Source organism: Drosophila tropicalis, unplaced genomic scaffold (genome assembly GCF_018151085.1).
Source record: "Drosophila tropicalis isolate 14030-0801.00 unplaced genomic scaffold, ASM1815108v1 contig_878, whole genome shotgun sequence".
Lineage (NCBI taxonomy): Eukaryota > Metazoa > Arthropoda > Insecta > Diptera > Drosophilidae > Drosophila > Drosophila tropicalis.
Window position 1 is genome coordinate 767,414 of NW_027173374.1, and position 23,056 is coordinate 790,469.

The 23,056-nt window shown below is 32.2% G+C and overlaps 2 protein-coding genes across 9 annotated transcripts in view; both read left to right on the top strand.

The window, feature by feature from the left end:
• how (protein held out wings) overlaps positions 1–15,298 on the top strand; it is a 44,921-nt gene extending 29,623 nt beyond the window's left edge. The window contains exons 4-9 of one of the 8 annotated variants that reach the window (XM_068299116.1): positions 3,297–3,413; positions 5,033–5,173; positions 5,791–5,887; positions 6,236–6,589; positions 7,847–10,578; positions 13,536–15,298. In XM_068299116.1, coding sequence (XP_068155217.1) covers positions 3,297–3,413; positions 5,033–5,173; positions 5,791–5,887; positions 6,236–6,589; positions 7,847–7,881 — 744 coding nt within the window. In that variant the 3' untranslated portion in view covers positions 7,882–10,578; positions 13,536–15,298. The remainder of the gene's footprint in view (positions 1–3,296; positions 3,414–5,032; positions 5,174–5,790; positions 5,888–6,235; positions 6,590–7,846; positions 10,579–13,535) is intronic. The other 7 variants (XM_068299113.1, XM_068299110.1, XM_068299111.1 and 4 more) reach the window with 7 other exon arrangements.
• Positions 15,299–18,017: 2,719 nt separating this feature from the next.
• LOC137585317 (uncharacterized) lies at positions 18,018–20,578 on the top strand. The gene is made up of 4 exons (XM_068301050.1): positions 18,018–18,343; positions 18,785–18,927; positions 19,592–19,730; positions 19,793–20,578. Exons 1-4 carry the CDS (start codon positions 18,108–18,110, stop codon positions 20,025–20,027), a joined length of 753 nt encoding a protein of 250 aa, XP_068157151.1. The 5' UTR covers positions 18,018–18,107; the 3' UTR covers positions 20,028–20,578.
• Positions 20,579–23,056: the final 2,478 nt, after the last annotated feature.

Sequence of the window (23,056 nt, forward strand, 5' to 3'; positions counted from 1 at the left end):
TGCCCTTACTTACAATCTTTAATAATTCTCTGAATGTATGTGTGTCGGATGTTGATTTGTTAAGGTCGCGTTAGACTTGCACCATTATCTATTGAATATATTTCAACTGCTGTTGCTGCTGCTGCTGGTGGTGGAGCACTTAGGCTTAATCGTTTTCAGCCAACCATCATTCATAGGCAAAACCCATTCGTTTCAGGTATTTTTGTTTGAAACATTATGTGAAAAAGTCAATTAATCCACAAACTGCAGCAAATTAGTCATAAACATAAAATGCTAATTACGTGCAATTTTTATGTTCACGGTGGTTGTTTTGTGTTAAGTAATTTAATAGGTACACAAACGCATTAGATGAAAAATGTGGCTCTTAAAGCGGTTTAAAGTTTTGCCTTTTTGTATATGTTTTTATGTATATATGTAGCTCTCCCACTCGCTTTGTGGCCATCTATGTATCTCTGTTTCCTGTGTGTGTTTCGGTGTGTGTTGTTACATGTCAAACTTTGATTTATTTTTCCGTGTAGTAAATAGACGCGCTTTTTGTTCCACGTAATTATGAACACCCATACACTATATACTAAATACCACATATATACGAAGCTACTTATATGTAGAAGAGTGCGAGTGTGTGAGAGAGAAACGTAATCTATTTGATCTGAGCCGACTGATTTCAGCTTCAAGTGTACTCAGTTTTTGCATTTTTTCTAATTAACCAACGACCAACGTCGGCTAATATGAAAAGATGTTTTCGCTACTTTAAAATATTTCGAATATTCACTTTGATCCATGGCATTTAGATATGAAATGATATACCATGACTACTATTTCCTTTGAATGGTAGAGGTAGAAAAAAAAAAAACCTTTTTATGTTCATTTTGATGGTTGGCTGTGAATTAAAATTGATTCTTGCCACATGTTGATAAGTAGCTTTTGTGACAACTATTGAAAGAGACTTGCCAGTCAGTTAGTCAGTGAGTCGTCTGGTCGTCAGGTCGTCATGGTAGTATTCTTTCTCATAAATAATTTGCATCTCTGATTTCATATAATAAATTTACAATTTGTGTGCAATAACCCATATTTTCGTTTTGAGCCTCTTTTGTGCGTTATTGTGTAATGGGCTTATCAATTGTTTGTACCTTTTTACTTTATTTGAATACAGAGAACGTACGTATGTACATAGAACCTTATCACCGGTCACAATCTATCAAATGAGGGGCATAAAAAAAAAAAAAACATACGTATTTATATATAAATTATTTGTCCGCTTCACTTATAAGCAGCTCCCTGTTTTCTGTCTGTCTGTCTGCTTACAAGAAATTTTGCTCAAGTGGTTTGCTTATCGCTCGTACGACTCTTCTGTCCTCTGTCTCTCTTCCTCCCTCCTGCACTTTCCCTTCTCCAACTCCAGCCATGCCTTTTAGGGCTAACGCGTGCCACTTGAGGCACATAATTGCTACCAAAAAAAGCATTTCTGTTCCACATAACACACAATCATTTATTTGGTTTGCTTCAATATTTGCTTAAGCATCTTTATTATATTTGGATTTTGCTTGATTTTTTACTTAAAGGTCTTAAAGTGCTAGCCGAAATTCCAGCAATTAATTTCCGTTAAACGCCACTTGAGTTCGAATTCGTGTAAACTTTCTTTCTGAATCAGGTTGGGAGTCAAGCAAAAGAAAATAAAAATGTCCCATATTAAAACATTTTAAGCTTTAAATGTTAGTTTGTTGAATTTTAAAGTGAAATAATAAAGAAGAGATTGCATGTTGGAATTTTCAATTAGAACTTCTTTCTTGGTGTTTACAATTACAAGATTTCAATTATTCAATTATTAATTTTGTATATTTGTTTGAATTATGCTCTTGAAACGTCCCTGTATTGTTTGGTTTGCTACTGCATTTTTAATTAAGGCAGCAACCGCAACAAGGCAAGGCAAGGCAAGGAAAGGCAAAAGCAACAACCGATAACCATCTGATAGATACATCCTATATACATACATATAAGTATAAGTATATATCTATACAGATAAGCAATGCAAATGTTACTCATGATGTGCGTAGTTACTTAGTTAAATATAAACAACGAGAGAAAGAAACAGTGCACAAAACTTTACATTGGCCTTGCATAACGAAATAGCAGTCGGTGCGTTTCGCGCCTCTACTTAAAATTTAATTAAAAACTGCAAAGCCATTAGCCTGCTCTGTAAATGCATTAAGTGCATCTTGGCAATATTCAATTGATTTGGATCTACGAAAAGGCAGATAGATAGATATATGTATGCGTCTATGAGTTACAATTATAGACACTCAGACACAAGGGATGGCTGCTGTATTGCTTCTGCTCTTATTGATGATCACATCGACACATATAAAACAACATCATCATCATCATCGCATTTGGAATAGATCGTTCGCTCTACTATTAGAGGAGAACAAAAGCCAACTGTTTTCCCACTTTATGTGTATTATTTGTGGGTGGTCGATGACTGAGCCAGACTGTGGTCTATATGTATGTTTGCTTTGGGCTAAAGTGGAACTAGTTTGCCAAGTAATTTATATAATTCAATGAAAATTGTTTTTGATATGAGAATTGAGTGGCTAATAAATCTAATTTATCGAAATGTCTTGGGGCAGCGTGTTGTGCAAAATATGATAATTGGTGCCACAGTTTTATCCAAACTAAAAATCTCATCATCAATTATACACACTTGGATCAGTCTTGGCTTTTAAGCCGTTCCGTTCTGTCTGTTGGCTTACACAAAATGGTGGGCAGTCATGTCAACTATTTGCCATCATCACTACCATCATCATCCATAGCCATAGCCATAGCCATGAAGTATTCAACTACATGCTTCATCCAGTCAAAATGCTTTGAATGTCGCCGCCTGCTGCTGCTGCTGCTGTTGCAGTTGCAGTTGGTCGGTTGGCCTGCCTATTTGGCTGATTGGTTTATCGTGGCAAATTCAGGCGTGTCGCCTTAGGTCATATTACGTTTTCTATTGTGCCAACTTCCTCCCTCACTCCTCTTTGCTAACTTGCTGACAGAATCTGATCGAATCATTCTTAGCCACCATGCATTCAAGAATTGAGTTTCTATGAGTCAACTAGAGTCATAGTCATTGACTGTTTTTTCCTTCTTTTTTATACGAATTGACTTTTAATGCGTTTTAAATTTATCTCCATGAACTTTGGCCTTAACTTAATGTGCTTAATATTGTTATTATTAGATTTTGCTAATGATTTCCTGTTGATTTAATTTGTTGTGTTTTTTTTTCTCTTTCTTTCTTTTTGCTCTATTTGCAGTTCAACTTTGTTGGTCGCATTTTGGGACCACGCGGCATGACAGCCAAACAATTAGAACAAGAGACTGGTTGTAAGATAATGGTACGCGGCAAAGGCTCCATGCGCGACAAAAAGAAGGTAAGTGGCACCCTTAAAAATAGATAAAAAGTCATCATGAAATGGAGGATGATTGTGAAGAATTGTTAGCCAAGAATTAGTTTCAAAACTAAATGAATACTTTGCTTCAAAGTCCAAAGTTGCTCAAGCAAAACATTTGAGAAATAAAAACGCATTCATTTTATCGTTTTAATCCAATCTTATCTATTTTAAGATTCATTGCTCACGTCACAATGTTTTATCAAGTAAAGAACATTTTCTTCACAATTTTAATGTGTGGACTAATTTTCTTCTGTCTCTTAAATAATTCACAAGCATTAAAATATCTGTTGACAGTTCGAATTCCATGCCAAATGAGAATTATAGTCAATTAAAAGCTACACAAAAATTTGTATGTAAGAGAATTTCTATTATTTTAATGCTATATACATGATACCTAGATATGTATGTTCATTAGGTACATATATATAAGTATATACGCATATCTTGTCACTCAAATGGTCTGATGATTTAATTTCCTTTAGCGCAAAAAAAAAAAAAAAGAGGAATCGAGAGACGATTAAAATGTATTTTTGTAATTTTCAAATGTAGCGAGCATTATGAGAGAATGCGAAGATAGACAGTCAGACGAACGAAAAGGCGGCGGCAACAGCAACGACTACGACGACGACATGTCAGACAAGTATTAAAAATAAAAGTCATTCCATTTCGCTTTTATAACATTGCAATATTTTGTTAATTTAGTAGCAATACGAGAATCAAGAAGATGAAAATTTTTAACCTACACCCACACAGACATCACCAAATCTTCTGAGTCACTCTGAATGTTCTCGTTAAAATGTTGCTTCTTTTCATTTGTTTCAAATGCACAGATGTCGGTGTTTGTATATAGATACAGGGTATATATGTATACACTATATGGGTGACATGGGTGAAAATGTTGTTTGTTTACTTGCATGTGATAGAAATAGCCCAAAAGGCATTAGTCATTAGTCTGCATAATGCAAAAACCACAACAGCAACAACAACTAAGAGAAAAGAAGAGAAACAAAATGCGTTGGCCAAAGTCGAAATGTAATGAAACTTAGGTAACAACAACAACAACAATTTTTTGGTTTTCACCCACCAGCAAAAGTAAGCAAAGTTGCCGCTGCCAACCTAAATCCATAGACAAAATAAAACTATGACAAACTCTCCGCGTCGAGAGTCAGTCAGTCAGTCAGTCAGTCCTCCAACTGACTCTATGATGATGATGCGGCTCATTTCCACTTGACAGTTCTTAATTTGACACTTGAACGCAATGGCTTTGGGTTTAGTTAGCTGGACGCAGAAACTGACAACGCCAAAACTTCAAAAGCCAAACAAAATGTGACAGCTCTTTGGCAATTTTCAGACTAATTGATTAGAAATATGTTTCCGACTTTAGCTTTGGGTATTTATTTGTTTGCCATATCCGCCCAAAATTAGAAATATTAACTTGTTTCAACTTTCTGACTAATTTACCGAAGTTTTGGGAAAAATGTAAATGACTTTTTGACCTACAGATTGCCCTTTTCATAGATGAACAAATTAATAATTCAAATGGAAATTGAATAGAGATTTTTATGTGCCAACAATTTAATTATAATTATCATTTACAGGAGGATGCCAATCGCGGCAAACCAAATTGGGAGCATTTGTCCGATGATCTTCATGTTTTGATAACAGTTGAGGACACAGAGAATCGAGCCAAGGTCAAACTGGCTCAAGCTGTGGCTGAAGTTCAAAAATTGCTAGTGCCGGTAAGTGTAACTAATGGTCCAAATAAGCCAAAAAGAAAATGGAGAAAAACTTGCAATATTAAAAACTGTATTAAACTGATTTGTGAAAGTTTTAAATTTGCAGTAAACGTACATTTGCATTAGTTTTTAATATATAACGCATACGACATGTTGTCTATGGCTTAGTAGCCCAAAGAGTTAGGAGTTGAGCTTTCTCTCTAATATTTCGGTATTGCTGCAAATTTCAAAGCCAAACAAAATCAGTTTTAAAGTGAGACTTCAAATGCAATGGCCTATGATTAATTATTAATTAAAATTAATAAAATAAATCACCGAAAAATATACAAAATATAATTTTGTACGACCAGATGCGTTTGCTATTAATTGAGCTGTCCTTTTTTTTTCTCCCTCTGAATAATAATAATAAAAATAATAAAACAAACGAAACTATTTCATAGCCTTAACATGTTAACCAGAATAAATAAATTAATAATGAATTTGTTTTTTTTTTTTTTTCTTACCAAATCTAATAATGCTTTAATGTATTTTGTTTAATACATTAAACACACACACCCACACACACACATATACACGCAAACCAAAAACTTCCTCTTCTACACGCGTACTTATACTAACAGCAAGCCGAAGGCGAAGATGAACTAAAGAAACGTCAACTTATGGAATTAGCCATTATTAACGGCACTTATAGGGACACAACAGCGAAATCTGTCGCAGGTATGTCAAAAACAACAAAAACAAAAACCAAGACTCTTCTATCTCTCTTAATCTCTATTTGTCTAACTTTCACTTTCTCGACTGAAAAGAAATAAGCGAGAGACAAAGTAGAGTCGACAGCTAATCCTTAAAAAAGAAAAAAAAAAAGAAAAGTACTTACCAAATTGTAACAAAACTCATGATAATCGCCTGGCAGCGATTTGTGCCTGCCCCAGGGAAATGATGCGAAGCCGATATAAACACTGCTAATATCAATATAGTTAATTATCAAAAGCTAACCAATAATGATTTATGCAATGTTTTATTCGTTGATTTTTTACATACTGCATTTTTGTGTCCGACGACCAGCTTTCTCATGCGTTGGTTCAACTTCTGCTTCTGTTCTGTATCCCGCAGTGTGCGATGAGGACTGGCGTCGTTTGGTTGCTGCAACAGATAATCGTCTGCTGACACCCGCCCTGCCCGGACTGGCTGCCCAGATACGTGCTCCTGCCACAGCCCCATTGGGCGCACCATTGATACTTAATCCACGCATGACCGTCCCGACGTCAGCGGCCAGCATATTGTCCGCACAGGCAGCGCCAACCGGAGCCTTCGATCAGGCTGCCCATGGAATGATATTTGCATCACCTTATGGCGATTATTCTCAATATGCAGCCCTGGCTGGTAATCCTCTGCTGACGGAATATGCAGATCATAGCGGTGGGTTGTTTGCTAGATAAACTATAAACATAAACACAAACGTAACTGACATAAACCAACACACACAGACACATAGACACACACACACAAAACCATATATAACTACTTTTCTGAACTACATATTATGAACCGACATTTAAATAATTTATTATTTTTAGCTTGACTATATCACTGATTGATTTTTAAAACTATTTATTTAATTATGCGCCATAACAAACAAACACAACCAATCAACACACACACACATACACCAAATCGTACCAAACAGCATTGTATCACAATTTAATACTTTACATTTACATAAACGCCAATAGAAGAGAAGTCAAAGCCATAGTTAGTCACAGCCATCAGTCAGAGTTAGTCAGTCAGTCTTAGCTAGTTTGTTCGAGAGGCGAGTCTATAGGATGAGAGTTCTCCCTTCTATTCTATGCTATACTCCTAACTACAGTTAACTCAATGCAAAGCTAATGATTTGCTTAATCGTCCAACTATTTTTTATTATTATTTATATACCTATGTAGAAATAGGCAAACCCCTTGTGAGTTTTGAGTTCTATTGTTGATTAAAAAACTTAATACAAATATTAACCCAAGTGCAATATGAGAAAAAAATTACAAGAAACTTAGCAGAGAGTATTATATTTTGCATTGTTTCATATACATACATATATATTATATATCTACTTATAAATCATATCAATGATTAATATTATTTTTATTTAATATGCATTTATTTTTCAATTATTTTGCCGTTTAATTCAAGAGCTTTATTTTAATTCTATGTCTATGACTGCTAAATTGACCATTACTCAAAATAGATATGCAAGTACTTGGTCCGATTGCCCTTATAAGTAGGCTATATATTTTAACAGAGTTGAAAATGCAAACAAAAAATGGAATGGAACTTTTAAATTGAAAACAAACAGAATTTGAGTAATGGTTCGAATAGTTTATCATACATATTCCTATATTGTCGGTTCAAATCGACAACAATGCAATTAATTATCTAATTCAATGAATAATTTTCAAAGCAGTGCCATAAAGTATGCTATTAACAAATAATTGTTTATGCACGCTTTAACCCTTAGCATAGCTTTTCTTTTATTTTAATTAACCCAAAAAAACAGCTAACTGCAAATTATTAACTGAAATCTGTTCATATTTATTACCCCCAACCGAAAAAAAAAACCGTTGATTATTTCTTTTATAAATTTATTTTATCTTCTCTTCATATTTTGTTATAAACAAATATTTACAGTTGGTCGATATATGCATGCCGGCTCCGTCTTTTGAACTTTTTAGTTGTTTGAGTACAGCAAAGAATTTATCCATTTAAATTTATATTTACCTATGAATTGTTAGTGCACAATACAAATACACACAATCACACACACACACACACATACATAGATTTATATACATATATACAAATACATATATAAATATGTATTATATATTTATTTAGAAACAAAAGCAAACGGCACAAAAAACAACTGCAAAAATAGAGAAGAAAATACTCAAGAGGCAAACTCCAGTTAATTAAAAAAGAAAACAAAACAACAAAAAAATGCAAAACATTTTTAAAAAGAAATATAAAAAAATATACTTTGTTTCGTTTAGGTTTTTAGGCAGAATTGGCAAAAATAAGTGATTTTTAGGCACTTAAGTAAAGGATTTATATTTTTATTTTGGTTTGTTTTTTTCATTTTGAGATTTTGAAGATTTTATTTTTGCTTTAATATATGTATTTTTTAAATGATTAATTTTAACAATTTTTTCACAAAAATTTTCAAACTTTTAAAGTATATTAATTTCCTTTGGAAAATGAGTATATTCTAGTTGAAAACAACAACAATAACAACAACAATAAGGGCAACAACTTGCAGAATGTCAAAATATGTATTTGTTTGTTTGTTTGTTTGTTTTGTTGATTGTTTTGGAACCATGAGTATTCTATTCTATTTAGAACCTTCAACTATGTTGCTGAGTTACATTACTAGTATTTAATGCTTAAATTTAGTGAGTGTGTGTTTTTTTGTTCGTTCGTTTAGTATGCTTCTCTTTAGATTAAAAGGGTTGAAGGGTTTACTTTTAGTCAGATTGTTATATCCTGTACCGTAAATATAGACGTTTAAATGCTAGTTCTTTTTGTTGTCTGCTTAGAAAACTTCCACCAAATGTTACTTTCATTTCATGGCCAAGCAAATTAAGTTAATTTAGACTACTAAATCTATGCAGAAATATAGAAATTTATTTCAAATGCGTTTTGATAGCAAATCTTGCGAATTTCTCCCCTATATTCGCCCTAGTGTGGTACAGGGTATATAAAAAGTCGGTCTATACCGTCTTTATGTACCGACTGGTCAGCCTTAACTTTCGTATATTTGATTTAAGCGCAATGTGTAGCAATTAGACACAGTATTTATGCACAAATGTACCTTCTTCTCATTACAACAAAGTTCAAGTTTCGACATTTGGTTTTGTGTATACCGTTTAATTTTTCCAGCCAGTGCCATTATAGTTTTTTGAGAGAGAGAGAGAAAGAGGGAAAGTGTATTTAAATGCAGTTTTTTTTGTCGTTTTTACTTGATTAACTATTAGAAATCTATCTACTCTAGCTATAACACAAAAACAAGGAGCCTTGAATCAAAGTGGTGCTTTTAAAACTTTGCTAGGACATAAGTAAATTTAGTAAGAGCTTCAAAATCGGGCTACAGGTTCAGGTTCAAGCAGCCGTCCACAAAAAACTAAAAAAACAAAAAACAATTATTTTGCACAACTAGTCAAGAAAATTTTGAAATCGAGCAGAGAGAACAAGCATAACAGCTGGAAAAATGCTAAAGAAACAAAAAAAACCTTATACAGATGCAAGATATGTGTATATATACATACATATCTTTATGATATTTTCACTATATAGTTTTAGTAAATTTTTTGTTCATTTAGTTTAAAGTTAAGCTGCTTGAAAATCACTTATTTTTGTACCTTTCAAAAAAAGAAAAAGGGAAGAAAAAGGTCTTGTTTCGTTTTAAGTCGTTGAAACGACACAAACACACACACAAACACACCTACACATATAAAATCATATATATACAATATATATATATCTGTATAGACGACTCATTCCAAAGAAACAGAATTTAAATGTAAAATGCAAACAATGAACAATATCATTTTTATTTCTTTCTTTCGGCAAATTCCTTGCACACAATAATAATAATAGACAATAGTGAGGCAAAGTTGTCTAAAAATAATATATATCGGCAGACAATTTGAAAAAAAAAGAAAAGAGCAAGCATAAAACAATTATTACTATAATAATATAATTATTATAATTACAAAGTTTTCTCTTTTTTTGTAGCTATAAGTGTAATTTGTAGACAAATATGAAAGAAAACCCAATATTTATTGTCCCTCTCTCCACCCCATATGAATATATATATACATATATATACAAACCGAACAGAACAAAACTACAACAAAAACAAAATCAAATATATATCAAATATATCTACATGTATCGTATCATATATTTTAGTAGGCGCCCTTAAGCAGCAACGTCGTTTGGCGGCTAACAGAGAGCACCCCTATCAGCGTGCAACGGTCGGAGTGCCAGCCAAGCCGGCGGGTTTCATTGAGATACAGTAAAAAGCAGAAGAGTAACAGAAAAGTAAAGTAACAAACAGAAAACCATAAACCAAAATTCAATTGATTTAACAACAACAACAACATTAAGCCTTAAGCACTTACTTGCAAGCGTTTATATATATTTTTTTTTTTTTGTTAAAACGTTCAGAAGAAATAGTTTTTTTTTTTTTTTTTTTTTTACACTTTCAAATTTAGTTCAATTCTAGTTATTTATTTCAATTTTTTTTTGATCAAACTGTTTTAACTTATTTTGCTGCAATGAAACCCAGCCAGTTGCTGTTGGCCAGGCCAAAATGCCGCTCAATAAACTCAGTTAACAATCAAGCGCGCGCTCCTTCACAGGTTAGTTGTGTTTCTCTACTCATTTTTATTTATTTTTATCTCTTAAAACAATTGTTTTTTTTTTTTTTGAATTTGATTTGCGAGTTTTTTTTTTTTTTTTGATATTTGATACAAACACACACACACACACAGACACACAAAAACACATGCAAAATAAGAAACAAAAACATTAAGAGAGATCAGTGCAAAAAGAAACAAAAAAAGAACATTTTTCTTATGAAAATTTGTATTATATATTTTCTTCGTTTTCCACGTTGACTTGTGCCTTTGACGTTAAAAATTCAGCAAATTCAATTAATTAATAGTAAAATTAAGTGAGGAATAGTATACAATTTGCAATTTATTAGAATACGCGTGTTTTTTTTTTTTTTTTTTTATCTATTTCGTCTCTCCTCGTTTTGTATTACTCTTTATTAAGCCATATATAAATATATCTATCTATGTATATATACATATATATATATAAATATATATATATTAATGTAAATTATATGAAAATATATAAAAATCTTACATGTGTATTTAGTCATTAAGTTTATCCCCCTTGTTAGTTTTTAAATGTTTTATTACTTTGTATATCAAAATGAAATGTATGTTGCAATTGAACCGAAAGTGTACCAGAAAAATAAAGATCAATGATTTTTGTTGAAGTGAAGAAAACCAAAAAAACCAAAAAAAGGAAACACAAAAAAAAAAAAAAATACCAAACGAGTCTTCTAATTTGTGGATGGATTGCCAATTATTTTCTCAAACTTTTTATTCTAGTCTAACGCTTCTTAAATTTCAATAAAAAACAGAAATCTCCTCTTCTCTTTAAATCCAATATCAAATCTCGACACACATAACTCATTGATCACTAAAAAAAAAAAAGAACTAAGAAAAAATAAGACACTTAACTTTGTTTGTTTGCAACTTTAGAGCATAAGCAACTACTTAACTTAATCTATAAGCTATCAAAAAACACACACACACACACACACACATACACACCACACATATATACTTATCCCACCAGACATACCAAACATCCTTAATCCTTCACTTTACCTCTGGGACAAAAACCACATATCCTAAATAAAATGCATCAACTAAATTCGAATTTAACTTTTCTTCGAAGCGCCAAAGTTTGTATATCTTCTTTAATTTGTAAACCGATCTATTTGAGATTTGGCGCTCTTTTCCATTTTACAATCGATTAACTTAACTTGGCTTAAGCCAGATGAAAACCCCCCGCCAGGATGACAATCTGGATGTCCAGCTGGACTCAATCAACCAAATGCAAGGGAATTTAACAATTTTAAAACAAACAAAGAAAACTTTCAACAAACACACACACACAATCAATCTCTCTCTCTCTCACTCACTCTCTTTCAATCTATATAATATATATATATGTATGTAATTTAACACAGATTTGACTTAATCCTACATACATATTAAGCTTATTACTGGTTCTGGTATCATTAATTAATACATCTCTATATATACATATATAAAATGTTTAATATCTTTAGTTCTAATAAGTTTGAGTACAAAATATTTGTATGTATAACTCTTTGATAATAAAATTGCATATGCATTTGCTTACAATACACCCAAACAAGAGAAACCCCACACACACACACAGACATAGATAAACCCACACCCATACTAAATCGATTCTAATGCCATGCCAGAAACAAAAAAAAAAAAAAACAACAAAATTGTATGATAAATGAAAATAACTTTGTGCTTGACAAGAAACTGAAGAAAACTGAAAACTCATACCAAACTTTTCTATAGACAAAATATTAATTTTGTAAAATATTATTAAAAAAAAAAAACTTCCATGTAAAAAATACCAAAAAAAACTGTGATTAATGCTTTAAATTTTAATTTAAAATACTTATTTTTTGTTCTTCTTTTTCTTTTGGCATTTATGAAACGATTCCGGCCAATGCATTTGCAATTTTATTTTCTTTTTTTTTTTTTTAATTATTCTTTTCCCCTCTAATAATTATAATATCTAATATTATAGCATTAATAAAACAAAGTATATATACATATATATATATACAAATCATATATATATATTTAATACAAAACAATATGTGAAATAAAACTATTTGCTAATTTTAACTAACCAAAGGCCAAGTTAACAAAACAAAGAAAAAATAGTAAAACAAATGAAAAAAAATTGAAAATTTTCCATGTTCTTGTAAATTACTTTGAAAATAACGTGAAAAAACAAACAAATTGAATAACCATAAACAAATGTTGCATTTAATAACTATAGCACAATCTATATACACACACACACACACAGCCACACCCACACACACAATTGCAACATTCTCGTACGTAATTTATATCTCGATCGTACGATCTCTATCTAATTAATCATTGAACATTATGTTGTATGTGTTTCTGTTTCTGTTTCTGTCTTTCTGTCGAGCCAATCAAAGGGATGTGTGCAGAAACTAATTCCAATATCTAATTGGTTTTTGCAGGCATAACTTGTAAAGATGATCTAAACAAAAAGTTACTAAAACTATGACTTGCATGTTTCAGTGCCCGAAAAACCATTTCATTTACTTAGTAACTTTTTGCTTTATTTTGTCCATACTCGCATATTAAACCAAACAAAAGAAAAAAGGAAAACAATCACTTCAAATATCAACTTAAATGTGTCTTAGCTTTTAGGTTTTAAACTGATAAACTAAACTAACTGCTAACCATACGATATTAACTCAAATTTCCACTTCTATGACTCTTCTTTTTTTATTTCCATGCTAACCCCCCCCCCAAAAAATAAAACCAAATCATACAAAATACCAACCAAAAACTATACACACAACAACAACAACAACAAACAACAATGCATTCTAATACATCCACCCAACAACAAAAAAAAAAAAAAAACCCCCACCAAATACCTTTTGCATCCATCGCCTGTCGCCTGCGTTAATTTGGGTTAGAGAAGAGAGAACTGTATCCTCTGAGAGAGATTGGGGCAAAGAAGCACAACAACCGCAACAGCAGCATCAGCAGCAGCAGCAATTCCTTTGCAAGCAGCAGCAACATCACCAGCAGCAACAGCAGCAGCAGCAATCACATAGCATATTGTATTGTGCCATGTTGTATGTGAAATGTGAACATGTCCACTGACCAACTATTTTCTTACTTATGCTAAATCGTACAAAATCAAACAAAAAAACCAACCTACAAAATATATTCAAATATGTTGTGTGGCTTGTCTGCTGTGCGCTTTAACCAATTTCCCAGAAAGTGAGATAGCAAGAGAATGTGAGAGCGAGAGAGGAAGTATAAATATCTGCGCCTGAATAATGTCTCCATCCAATTTATTGCATATTTACTGCAATTATGTATTTGAATCTTGTGGCCATTACAAACAAAACCAACAACAACAACAACAAACAACAATTATATTAACAATAACAAACAACAACAACAAATTATTAACAAGAAAACAAAAAATCAAATTTAACATTTAGTAGTTTAATTAATTATACAACAAAAAGAAAAACATACAAATTTAAATGTATGATTAATGAATTAAGTAATTACTTTTTAGTTTATAACAAAAAGTTCTACGAACAAAAAAAAAAAACCATACAAACCATACTTAATCAAACAGCAAAAATAACATATTATTTTTATATCTATACATGCAAGTATGTTTAATTTTAAGTTTAAATTTAAATAAGAAATTTTTCTATTTTTTTTCAAGAAGAAGAGAAAGTAAAATCATGTTACGGAATCTCATAAATGAAACTTCATAAAAATCATTTTTTTTTATTTTATTGTAATTTGCAAATCTCTAAAAAAAAAACCAAGAAACAAAGAAGAATCTTAATAGTTTTTAGTTACAACAACAACAACAACAAACAACCAACTCATTAAGCAACAGAAATTAAATTTGTTGTAAATAATAAACAAGTTATTCATAGAGAAAAGTGAAAAAGTAAAAGATATTAAACTACAATTGGGCAGATTTTCAAGAATTTCTATTGACGCACAATACTTATTCTCTTTGTTAATAATATTATTTAAAACCATTCATAATATTTAACTAACAGCCATATTTAGTTAATGCAAATGAAGTGAAATGCTAATAATTAACATCATACATTATGTACAATCTAAATTTTAATTTATTTTAAACACATAAAGTTAATGTATTATACTATATCATACTCTTATCAACGTAACTTATCAGATATGATGTTAATTATATAAATGAAGTGTGAGTCTCTATACAAATTCTTTAATTTAAAATAAAAACCTGAGAAATTTCTCTCTTGTTGAAATCTCTGAAATCTATACATATGAATACATATGTATATATATATTTTTTTATATATGTAGAAATCTTTCTCATCTCATGGCCAGATTAGCGGCTTTAATAAATAAACAATAACAACAAGTAAATAGGCAACATCAAAGAAAACTCTTATTGACAAGAAAAAAAAAAAAATAATAAAATTGCATTTAAATTATGGTACAAAGCAAAAAAAAAAAAACCTGAACAAACCAGAAACTTTATTTTAAATTAAAGAATTTTGTAGGTATTTGAAAAAGAAAGAAAGCGAAAAGAGATAATATGTCTGTAATTAGTGTGCCTTTTTATTAATATCGATATTTAAGTTGAGTTTAACAAACTAAAATCTAAAGGCAACAAAAATGCAACATTATGGAAATTACTCAAAGAAAATGAAAACGGAAATGAAAGAAAAGAAAATTTCTAGTATTTGACTCAGCATACTCAAAAAAAAAAAAAAAAAAAAACGAAAAGAAAAGAAAGAAGTTTTATCATTTTCTCTCCCTCTCTATATATATATGTGTATGTAGGAATTACTAATAATATTAATATTACAATTATAATAATAATAATCTATTTACTATCTATTTTGTGAACGGCAATTGTGCAATCGTAGGGCAACTCTTAGCACGGGCCAGAGAAATGTATTTTTCTTATGTTTGGCCTATGAGCTAGCATTCGATCCGATGATCGAATGAATGAATCGATTATGATTGTGATTACGATTTTATGACTCTGATTACAATAATTGATTTCGTGGCTGAAATTCAATACGATATATAATTCGATGATTGTGAGTAACTTAATAATGTCGTATATATATATATATATAAAGAAATTTATCTATATCTATAACAAGTAATTAAACTATAAGTCCATTACAAATTGAATGTTGTTGTGTTTTAACCAATTTTAAACCCATTATTTTTCATTTATCATATTCAAGAACATAAAACTTGGCAAGAATCATGGATTAATTTGTTCAAATGAGAAGAAGAAGAAAAAAACAAACAAAATACATTTATGTTTAATAGTTATTAATATTAACTATCATAATAATAATAATAATGCAAATATGAAGCGAATCAAATTAAATTGTTTACAAAGTACATATAGTTCTTTTGCATAAATAAATGTTTATAAAAAAAAAAACCAACAATTTATTTGTCTTTATTATTTTTAAAGCGGAGGAGATTTGCCTTGAATATTATTATATGTTATCTCTATAAATCTTTCTCTGCATTCATTACTGCTTTTGGTAAGTATTTATGTCTAAAGTTAGTCTATCTAGTAATAATATTGTCTGAATCTAAACATCACAACTTAATCTAGAAAAGTAGTCCAAGAAATGGAAATGAAATGAACTAAAACAGTCAAGTTTAAGTTTACATTTCACATTACGAGATCAAATGTAAATGTAACTTATATTGAATATGAATCAATTGAAAGTTCCTATATCTCTGCCAGCTTACAGCTCCTGCCAGGATTAACTATAAGTCAAAAGAACTAAATTTTTAACCCGCATGGATAGGACTAAAAGGTAATTATGATTTGAATGTAGTATGCATACTTTTAGGCTGCCCTTTTTAATGGTTAGAAAACTCTTTTGATACTTTAATTACCAATCACAAATGTAAGTTAGAAAACAAAGAATCGACAAATTAATTGGCTAAATGTATGGACAAACTGATTTACTGTAAACATCTTAATAATTTTTATCCATTTAAATGTAATCTTCCATTGAAAGCTTGATAGATGCATATGTGTTAAAATGGGAGACCTTTATAGTCTTTTTCAACACACACACACACAAACCCTCAATGAGTTCAATATTTGTTGGAGAGGTAAGCCACATCTTGTCCTTAATCTTTTAGAGACAAATGTTTCCTGGTCTAAGGTTTATTCACTTCGCCCTCCAATTGCGTCTTTGCAAATTTCTTTAATTTTTTGTTAAATTTATCAATTATTTATTTTTAAGTACTGAGTTTTAATCTAAAATTCCGTTTTATAATCCAAAATTGTTCAGTTATGCGTAGCAAACTTATATATATTCAAATGGCCGAGTTAGTTCAAGTCGAGAAAAGGTCTCTAAGTACGTGACAATGTTAAGTTTGCACTGGCATTGAAAATTTGTTTCAAATTGAAAAGGATTCTGCTTTTTGTACGTGTTTTGCATTGTTTTCTGGTCAGTTACAGAATCCTTCTAGTCGACAACGAAAAGCATTGCATACTTACAAGAGTCAAATAGTATTACATGCCTGTTGCATGTGTGTGTGTGTGTGTCTAACAAAACTGGCAAACCTAATTGTTAACAGACAAAAAAAAAAAACATGAGAAACCAATTTTTTGTATTTATCTAAGAAACAAATGCAATTAGATAAATGTTTTTAATTTTCAATCTTTAAATGCAAAAGCTCTGATTATTCTTTTAACAAGCAGAAATTTCCATTTTATGTTCGTACATTCAACATCCTAATATCAAATGGCCTTGCGTGTTGGCAAAAAGAACAAAAGAAATTTAATAAAGTGCAGCATGGAATGAAACCTCTATGATTGTGAGTGATGGTCCCTTTGATTGTGGGCTGAAAAATGATATGCGCAATGGCAAAATAACTCAATTATGTGTGTCCTGACGGCAGGTTTCATTAGGAGTCTTGCCTAGTGCAAGGAACAGAGCAAATGCTTTGGCCAAATCAATGCAACAAGTCTAGCAAAAGAAGTTTCGCATATTTTCGAGAAATTGCAATTGGGAATAGTTCACCGAACACAAGCTATTCGTAATGAGAAACTAGTTAACAGGTTTCGATTTCAAACTTTGCACTTCGTTGCGGTTTCTTTTCTCGAAACGAGATATGGCCAAATTGGTCTAAGGGATGTGAGACTTGAATGAGATAAATAAATCTCTTGGCAAATTGCCTTTATCTTGATTTTGTATATAATAGTTATGTATGTATCTATATATGGTAGACAATGGCTTTTTAGAAATGTAAACAAACCAGAGAAACACGTGCTTGGCATATTCCTGCGCCTGTGCAACATTTAACAGTGAGTTAACAGCCTTCAATTCGTTAGACTTAAAAGGACTTCAGTTCGGCCGGCTTGCTACAGTTCGGGATAAACGGTCGAATCGTACGGTTGTTCTGCCAATATAGTCGCTTGTCGTCGCCTATCACTTTGTTTGTTCCGCTGTGGCAACAAGTGTCCCAAAATGTGTGTGCGAAATGCTTTGTTGTCGTGTCTCTGGTTTACTGTTGCGTTAATGGCCATTGCCATGGCTGGCTCTGAGCTTACTCAGGTGCCAGCGCAATTGGCACACGTTAATAAATGTGGCAATACTCAAAAGATGGTCGATGAGTGCTTTAACGATTTGCCCGCCCATTTAATGGATTTTCTGCAAAATACCAAAACCGTTATCAGCAAGAAGGAGATCACAGCCAAATGCAAGTACGTATCCTGCCTGGCTGCCCTTCAAGGATGAAACGTGTCGGCTTCTAAGGGTTTTTACCCACTTAAGCATTAACCTGAAGTGTATTACTTTACTTTATTGATTACGCGTACCAAGTGCCTTAAAAGAGAATTAATTTCAAATTTTACTGTTTGCTTAGGTCCATTTTTTCCCCCCTTATGTATTAATCATTCGCCTGTAATGGACCTAAATCTGACATTGATTAGGAGTGCTTGAAAATTATAATGAATTACATTAAATTGGCATTAACAAAAAAGGACCAAAATATGTTGTTTCATCAAAATTTCAGAGCTTTTGTTCAATTAAAAATTGATTTGCGTACGCAAAAAGGGTCTTGTAAAAAAAAAATAACAAAAAACATCAAACACTCAATGTTCTGCTATGTCACGTTTTTTTTTGTTTCGTTTTTGTTGTTGTAGTATATTCAATCGCGGAATGAAATGCTTTGATGACTATTCGGCACGTTGTCTACAAAATCGCAAACTAAACACATTTAAAAATAACGTTGAGGGTGCCAGGAAATTCTTCTACAAATTCTGTGGTGATACAGACTTTCAAAAAGGTAACTAACACAAACAACTACTACTTGACATCCAGACAGTTTAAATACCCTTTCTATTAGTCTAGGTCTAGAGTGGATTAAGTTCTTAAGTTCTGTTTGATTCACAAGCTTAACTCATATTAGATTCCAGAATTGTTAGAATTCCAGAACTGAAAGGGAGCCTAAATTACTTTTAAACATACGATTTGTAGTGTATTATTTAGGGCGGTGCAAATGCTATGATATATGTATAAAAAACAACCCCGACAAAAAATAACAACTGTTCCAGTTACCATGATGTGTTGCCATGTCAAAGGATGTTGTGAATCAATTTGACAAAATAAATTTTGAGATAACATTAGCATAGCCTCAGGCGCCAAGGTGTCGAGGCGCAAACATTTGCACACTTACACACATAGACACACAACAACACATCCACACGCACACACACCTAAGTCAGTTGGTTTTTGAGCCCTCAATAAAGTTTACATAAAAGACTTTTGTAAGTTTAGTAGTCAGGGACTTTAAGTGCTTCCTTCCTTTCACGTTTTGTATATTTTTTTTCTCTACACACAGAAGATTGAACATTTATTATTTATACAAAGAAACACCTAAAGATAGAGATATATAAATTGACCTACGTGTCAGTGACTCTTTAACTTTGACTCTTGGACTAACTTTTTAGATTACCTGCGGCATAAAGATTGCTTCGCCTACATTCAAATGGATTGGGTTAGTTGCACAGGCGAATTCGAGGCGATACTCACGGATGAGATAAATGATCCGACACGTAATACCAGCGACAAATTCGCGGACTTTTGTTGGTAAGCTCAACCAGAATCGAGTCATTCAATCAAACATCAAACCAATCCATATTGGCTTGCAGTGCCCGGCATGCATACGAGAATTGCATCTACACCAGCGCCCGATACAAATGCTACAAAAACTCGGCGGAGTTTGCACGTGAAACGGCCAAAATGCTATCCGATGGCAAACACTTTCGCAACTGCGACGTGTTTGAAAATGTGTGTGCAAAGGCCTCGCTGATAGTTTCCCACCGGTTGGACACTCAATTAGGATTGCTTCTATTGTGGTTCATTGCGTTGCGAATTTTCCCATAAATTCGCAAAACAAAAGATTACAGTTTGTGAGTGTGTGTGCTTGTGTGAGTGTGTGTGTGAGTCTGTGGGTTGAGGGTGGGGTTCCCAATTGAATGCTTCTGGTCTATGGGGTTGTCCTTAAGGGAATGCATAGCATTCATCTAATTTTGATATTGCAATGGCGGGTTACTTGGTCGGACAGCGGCTTTGGTTAGTCATAAAAACCAAAAAGCTTTTCTTAAAAGAAGCAACAAAACATAAATGAATTTGCAGGGATCGTTTGTTGTCCATTCTTTCATCAATTTCTGTATAATAGATTAACAAAATAAAACCAAACAGAAAAACACAATAATAAATTTCAATTAACAAGTACCTAAAACTCCATAGCTGAAAGCAAAAATGTATTTAAAAACTCAAAACAATTATATATTTACATACTTACCTATAGACGTCGTAATTATTGTTGCTGAAGATCAGCAGATTTTCGTGTCCGTATTTAATATTTCTGATCCCTGTAAAAAAAAATAAAAGAAAACAGACAAATAAAAACCAAAATAATTGTAAATCTCAAACTTGGATTGTTTCATTTTTTAGTGGATTTCTTGGCCTCAATGAAAATGGTTAAACATTGTTAATTCTTACCTGATGGGGGAGAAATAAAATAATTCGCTATCCACAATCATTTCCATTATCCTCGACAGAACCGCCTTTTCAGTATTGCTTCAGCAGGGGGAAAACTCCACCGACGTTGGGGTTCAAAGAATTCGAAAACAAGAGATTTGTAGATTTAGTAGATCACCATTGAGCTAACGACTACGTACCTGAATGGGGAGAGTTTTTATCCATTTGTGTACAGAACCAGTTTTCCCATTTCCTTTGAAAAGTCTCTTGAAGAAAAAGAATTATATATAAAGTACCGCGGTCCTTGGTCGATGAGATGTCTGAATAACAAGGATCCGGGTTCGAGTCTGGTGTGCCGAGGTAGTTTTCGTCTAAGTCAATGCCACAGCTGAAAGTTGCTTGTAAAATTATTAGATTGACAGTTTCCAACTATATCCTATACTTATACTAAAAATAATAATAATATTAAGTAAATTAAAGTGATAATTATAAAAGAACTCTGACATACCAGCAAGTAATATAACAGTAGCATAAAGAATAATATATAAAATACTCCAGTCCTTGGTCGATGAGATGTCTGAACAATGAGGATCCGGGTTCGAGTCTGGTGTGCCGAGGTAGTTTTCGTCTAAGTCAATGCCACAGCTGAAAGTTGCTTGTAAAATTATTAGATTGACTGTTTACAACTATATCCTATACTTATAATAATAATAATAATACTAAGGAAATTAAAGTGATAATTATAAAAGTACTCTGACATAAAAGCAAGTAATATAACAGAAGCATAAAGAATAATATATAAAATACTCCAGTCCTTGGTCGATGAGATGGCTGAACAATGAGGATCCTGGTTCGAGTCTGGTGTGCCGAGGTAGTTTTCGTCTAAGCCGAAGGCCACAGCTGAAAGTTGCTTGTAAAATTATTAGATTGACAGTTTCCAACTATATCCTATACTTATAATAATAATAATAATACTAAGTAAATTAAAGTGATAATTATAAAAGTACTCTGACATAAAAGCAAGTAATATAACAGAAGCATAAAGAATAATATATAAAATACTCCAGTCCTTGGTCGATGAGATGGCTGAACAATGAGGATCCTGGTTCGAGTCTGGTGTATCGATGTTGTTTTCGTCTAAGCCGAAGGCCATAGTTGCTTGTAAAATATAGTTTATGCTAAAACTTTACTATATCCTATACTTATAATTATAATTATAATAAAGTTAAGTATTGTCAGAATTCAAAAAAAGGAAGTATTCATGTTTTCATTTAATTATAAAACTGGACAAATGTTGAGAACTTTTCTTAGGTGAGGTCTCATATAAAAAATTACAATGGGCTAGAAAGAAAATATTTAGAGAAGTGCGCCAATGCCAATAAAGACCAATTAATAAGTAAGGAGAAGAAAAATATAGTTTAAATTCACGAATTTATGCATTATCCTTTTAACATTTACCTCAAATAACTACGACATATCTAAATTTCATCAAAATATTTCCAAAGATTGACATTTCTTAGAAATATTTTAAATTCTGTTCTTTATTGTCTTAAATCGTTTCGTTTCCCATGCAAACAATTGATTTTAAAGCTTTTCTTAAATGCATACCTTCGAGTCAGTGAATAGGTATTTGCTATGGTATATGCATAGAAATCTGTATTGGCATATTCTTGAATTTCAATATGCCACAAAAACCAACAATCTGCACAGGAGAGAGTGTTCTTGTTCACCTGGCAGAACTTTTCAATATACACACACATATTTGAATGGCTTTGATTGGTGTTGCTTCTGTTTTAGCGTCTAGGATTTCAGCGTTGGCCCAACAAGGACTCGCCCAAGTTTGCTGAAAGTTAGCTCGCATACATATATGGAGGATATTTGATTTTTCCGCACATGTTGCATGGTTTGTCAGCTGTGGCGGGAATTTAATTTCGTTGCACTTCGTTGCAGGAGACGTTAACGCTAATAGGTCAGACACACAGCACTCCATTATCGAGGCTTGGCCCAACCTCTTAAAAGGTATTGACTTGCGAGAAAAGCTAACGCGAAGAACTTGCAAACTAAAAGTCTTTTATTAGCTGCGAAATGAAAAATTTGCTGGAAAACGTTGCAATTAGTTTCAGGAACTTGAATGCAAATATATATATAGATTCTGTTTATTTTTCTTTCGCTTTCTTCTGAGTTGTTTTTTTGTGTGTCGCTGTAGAAATTGCAAAATGGTCAGGAAGGTTGACTACGCTTGGCTAAACAAACCATTGACATGAACCTGCCACAAGCAGACAGACAACAACAAAGAAAGAAAGAGACCCCCAGAGCCAGTGCCCCATCAAAATAAGGACACTGTGTAGAGTCCTGTGGGCGGAAATACATGAATATTCCTTTGAAAACTAAAAATACTTAGTCTTGGATACAATCATCGCTGTTTCTAC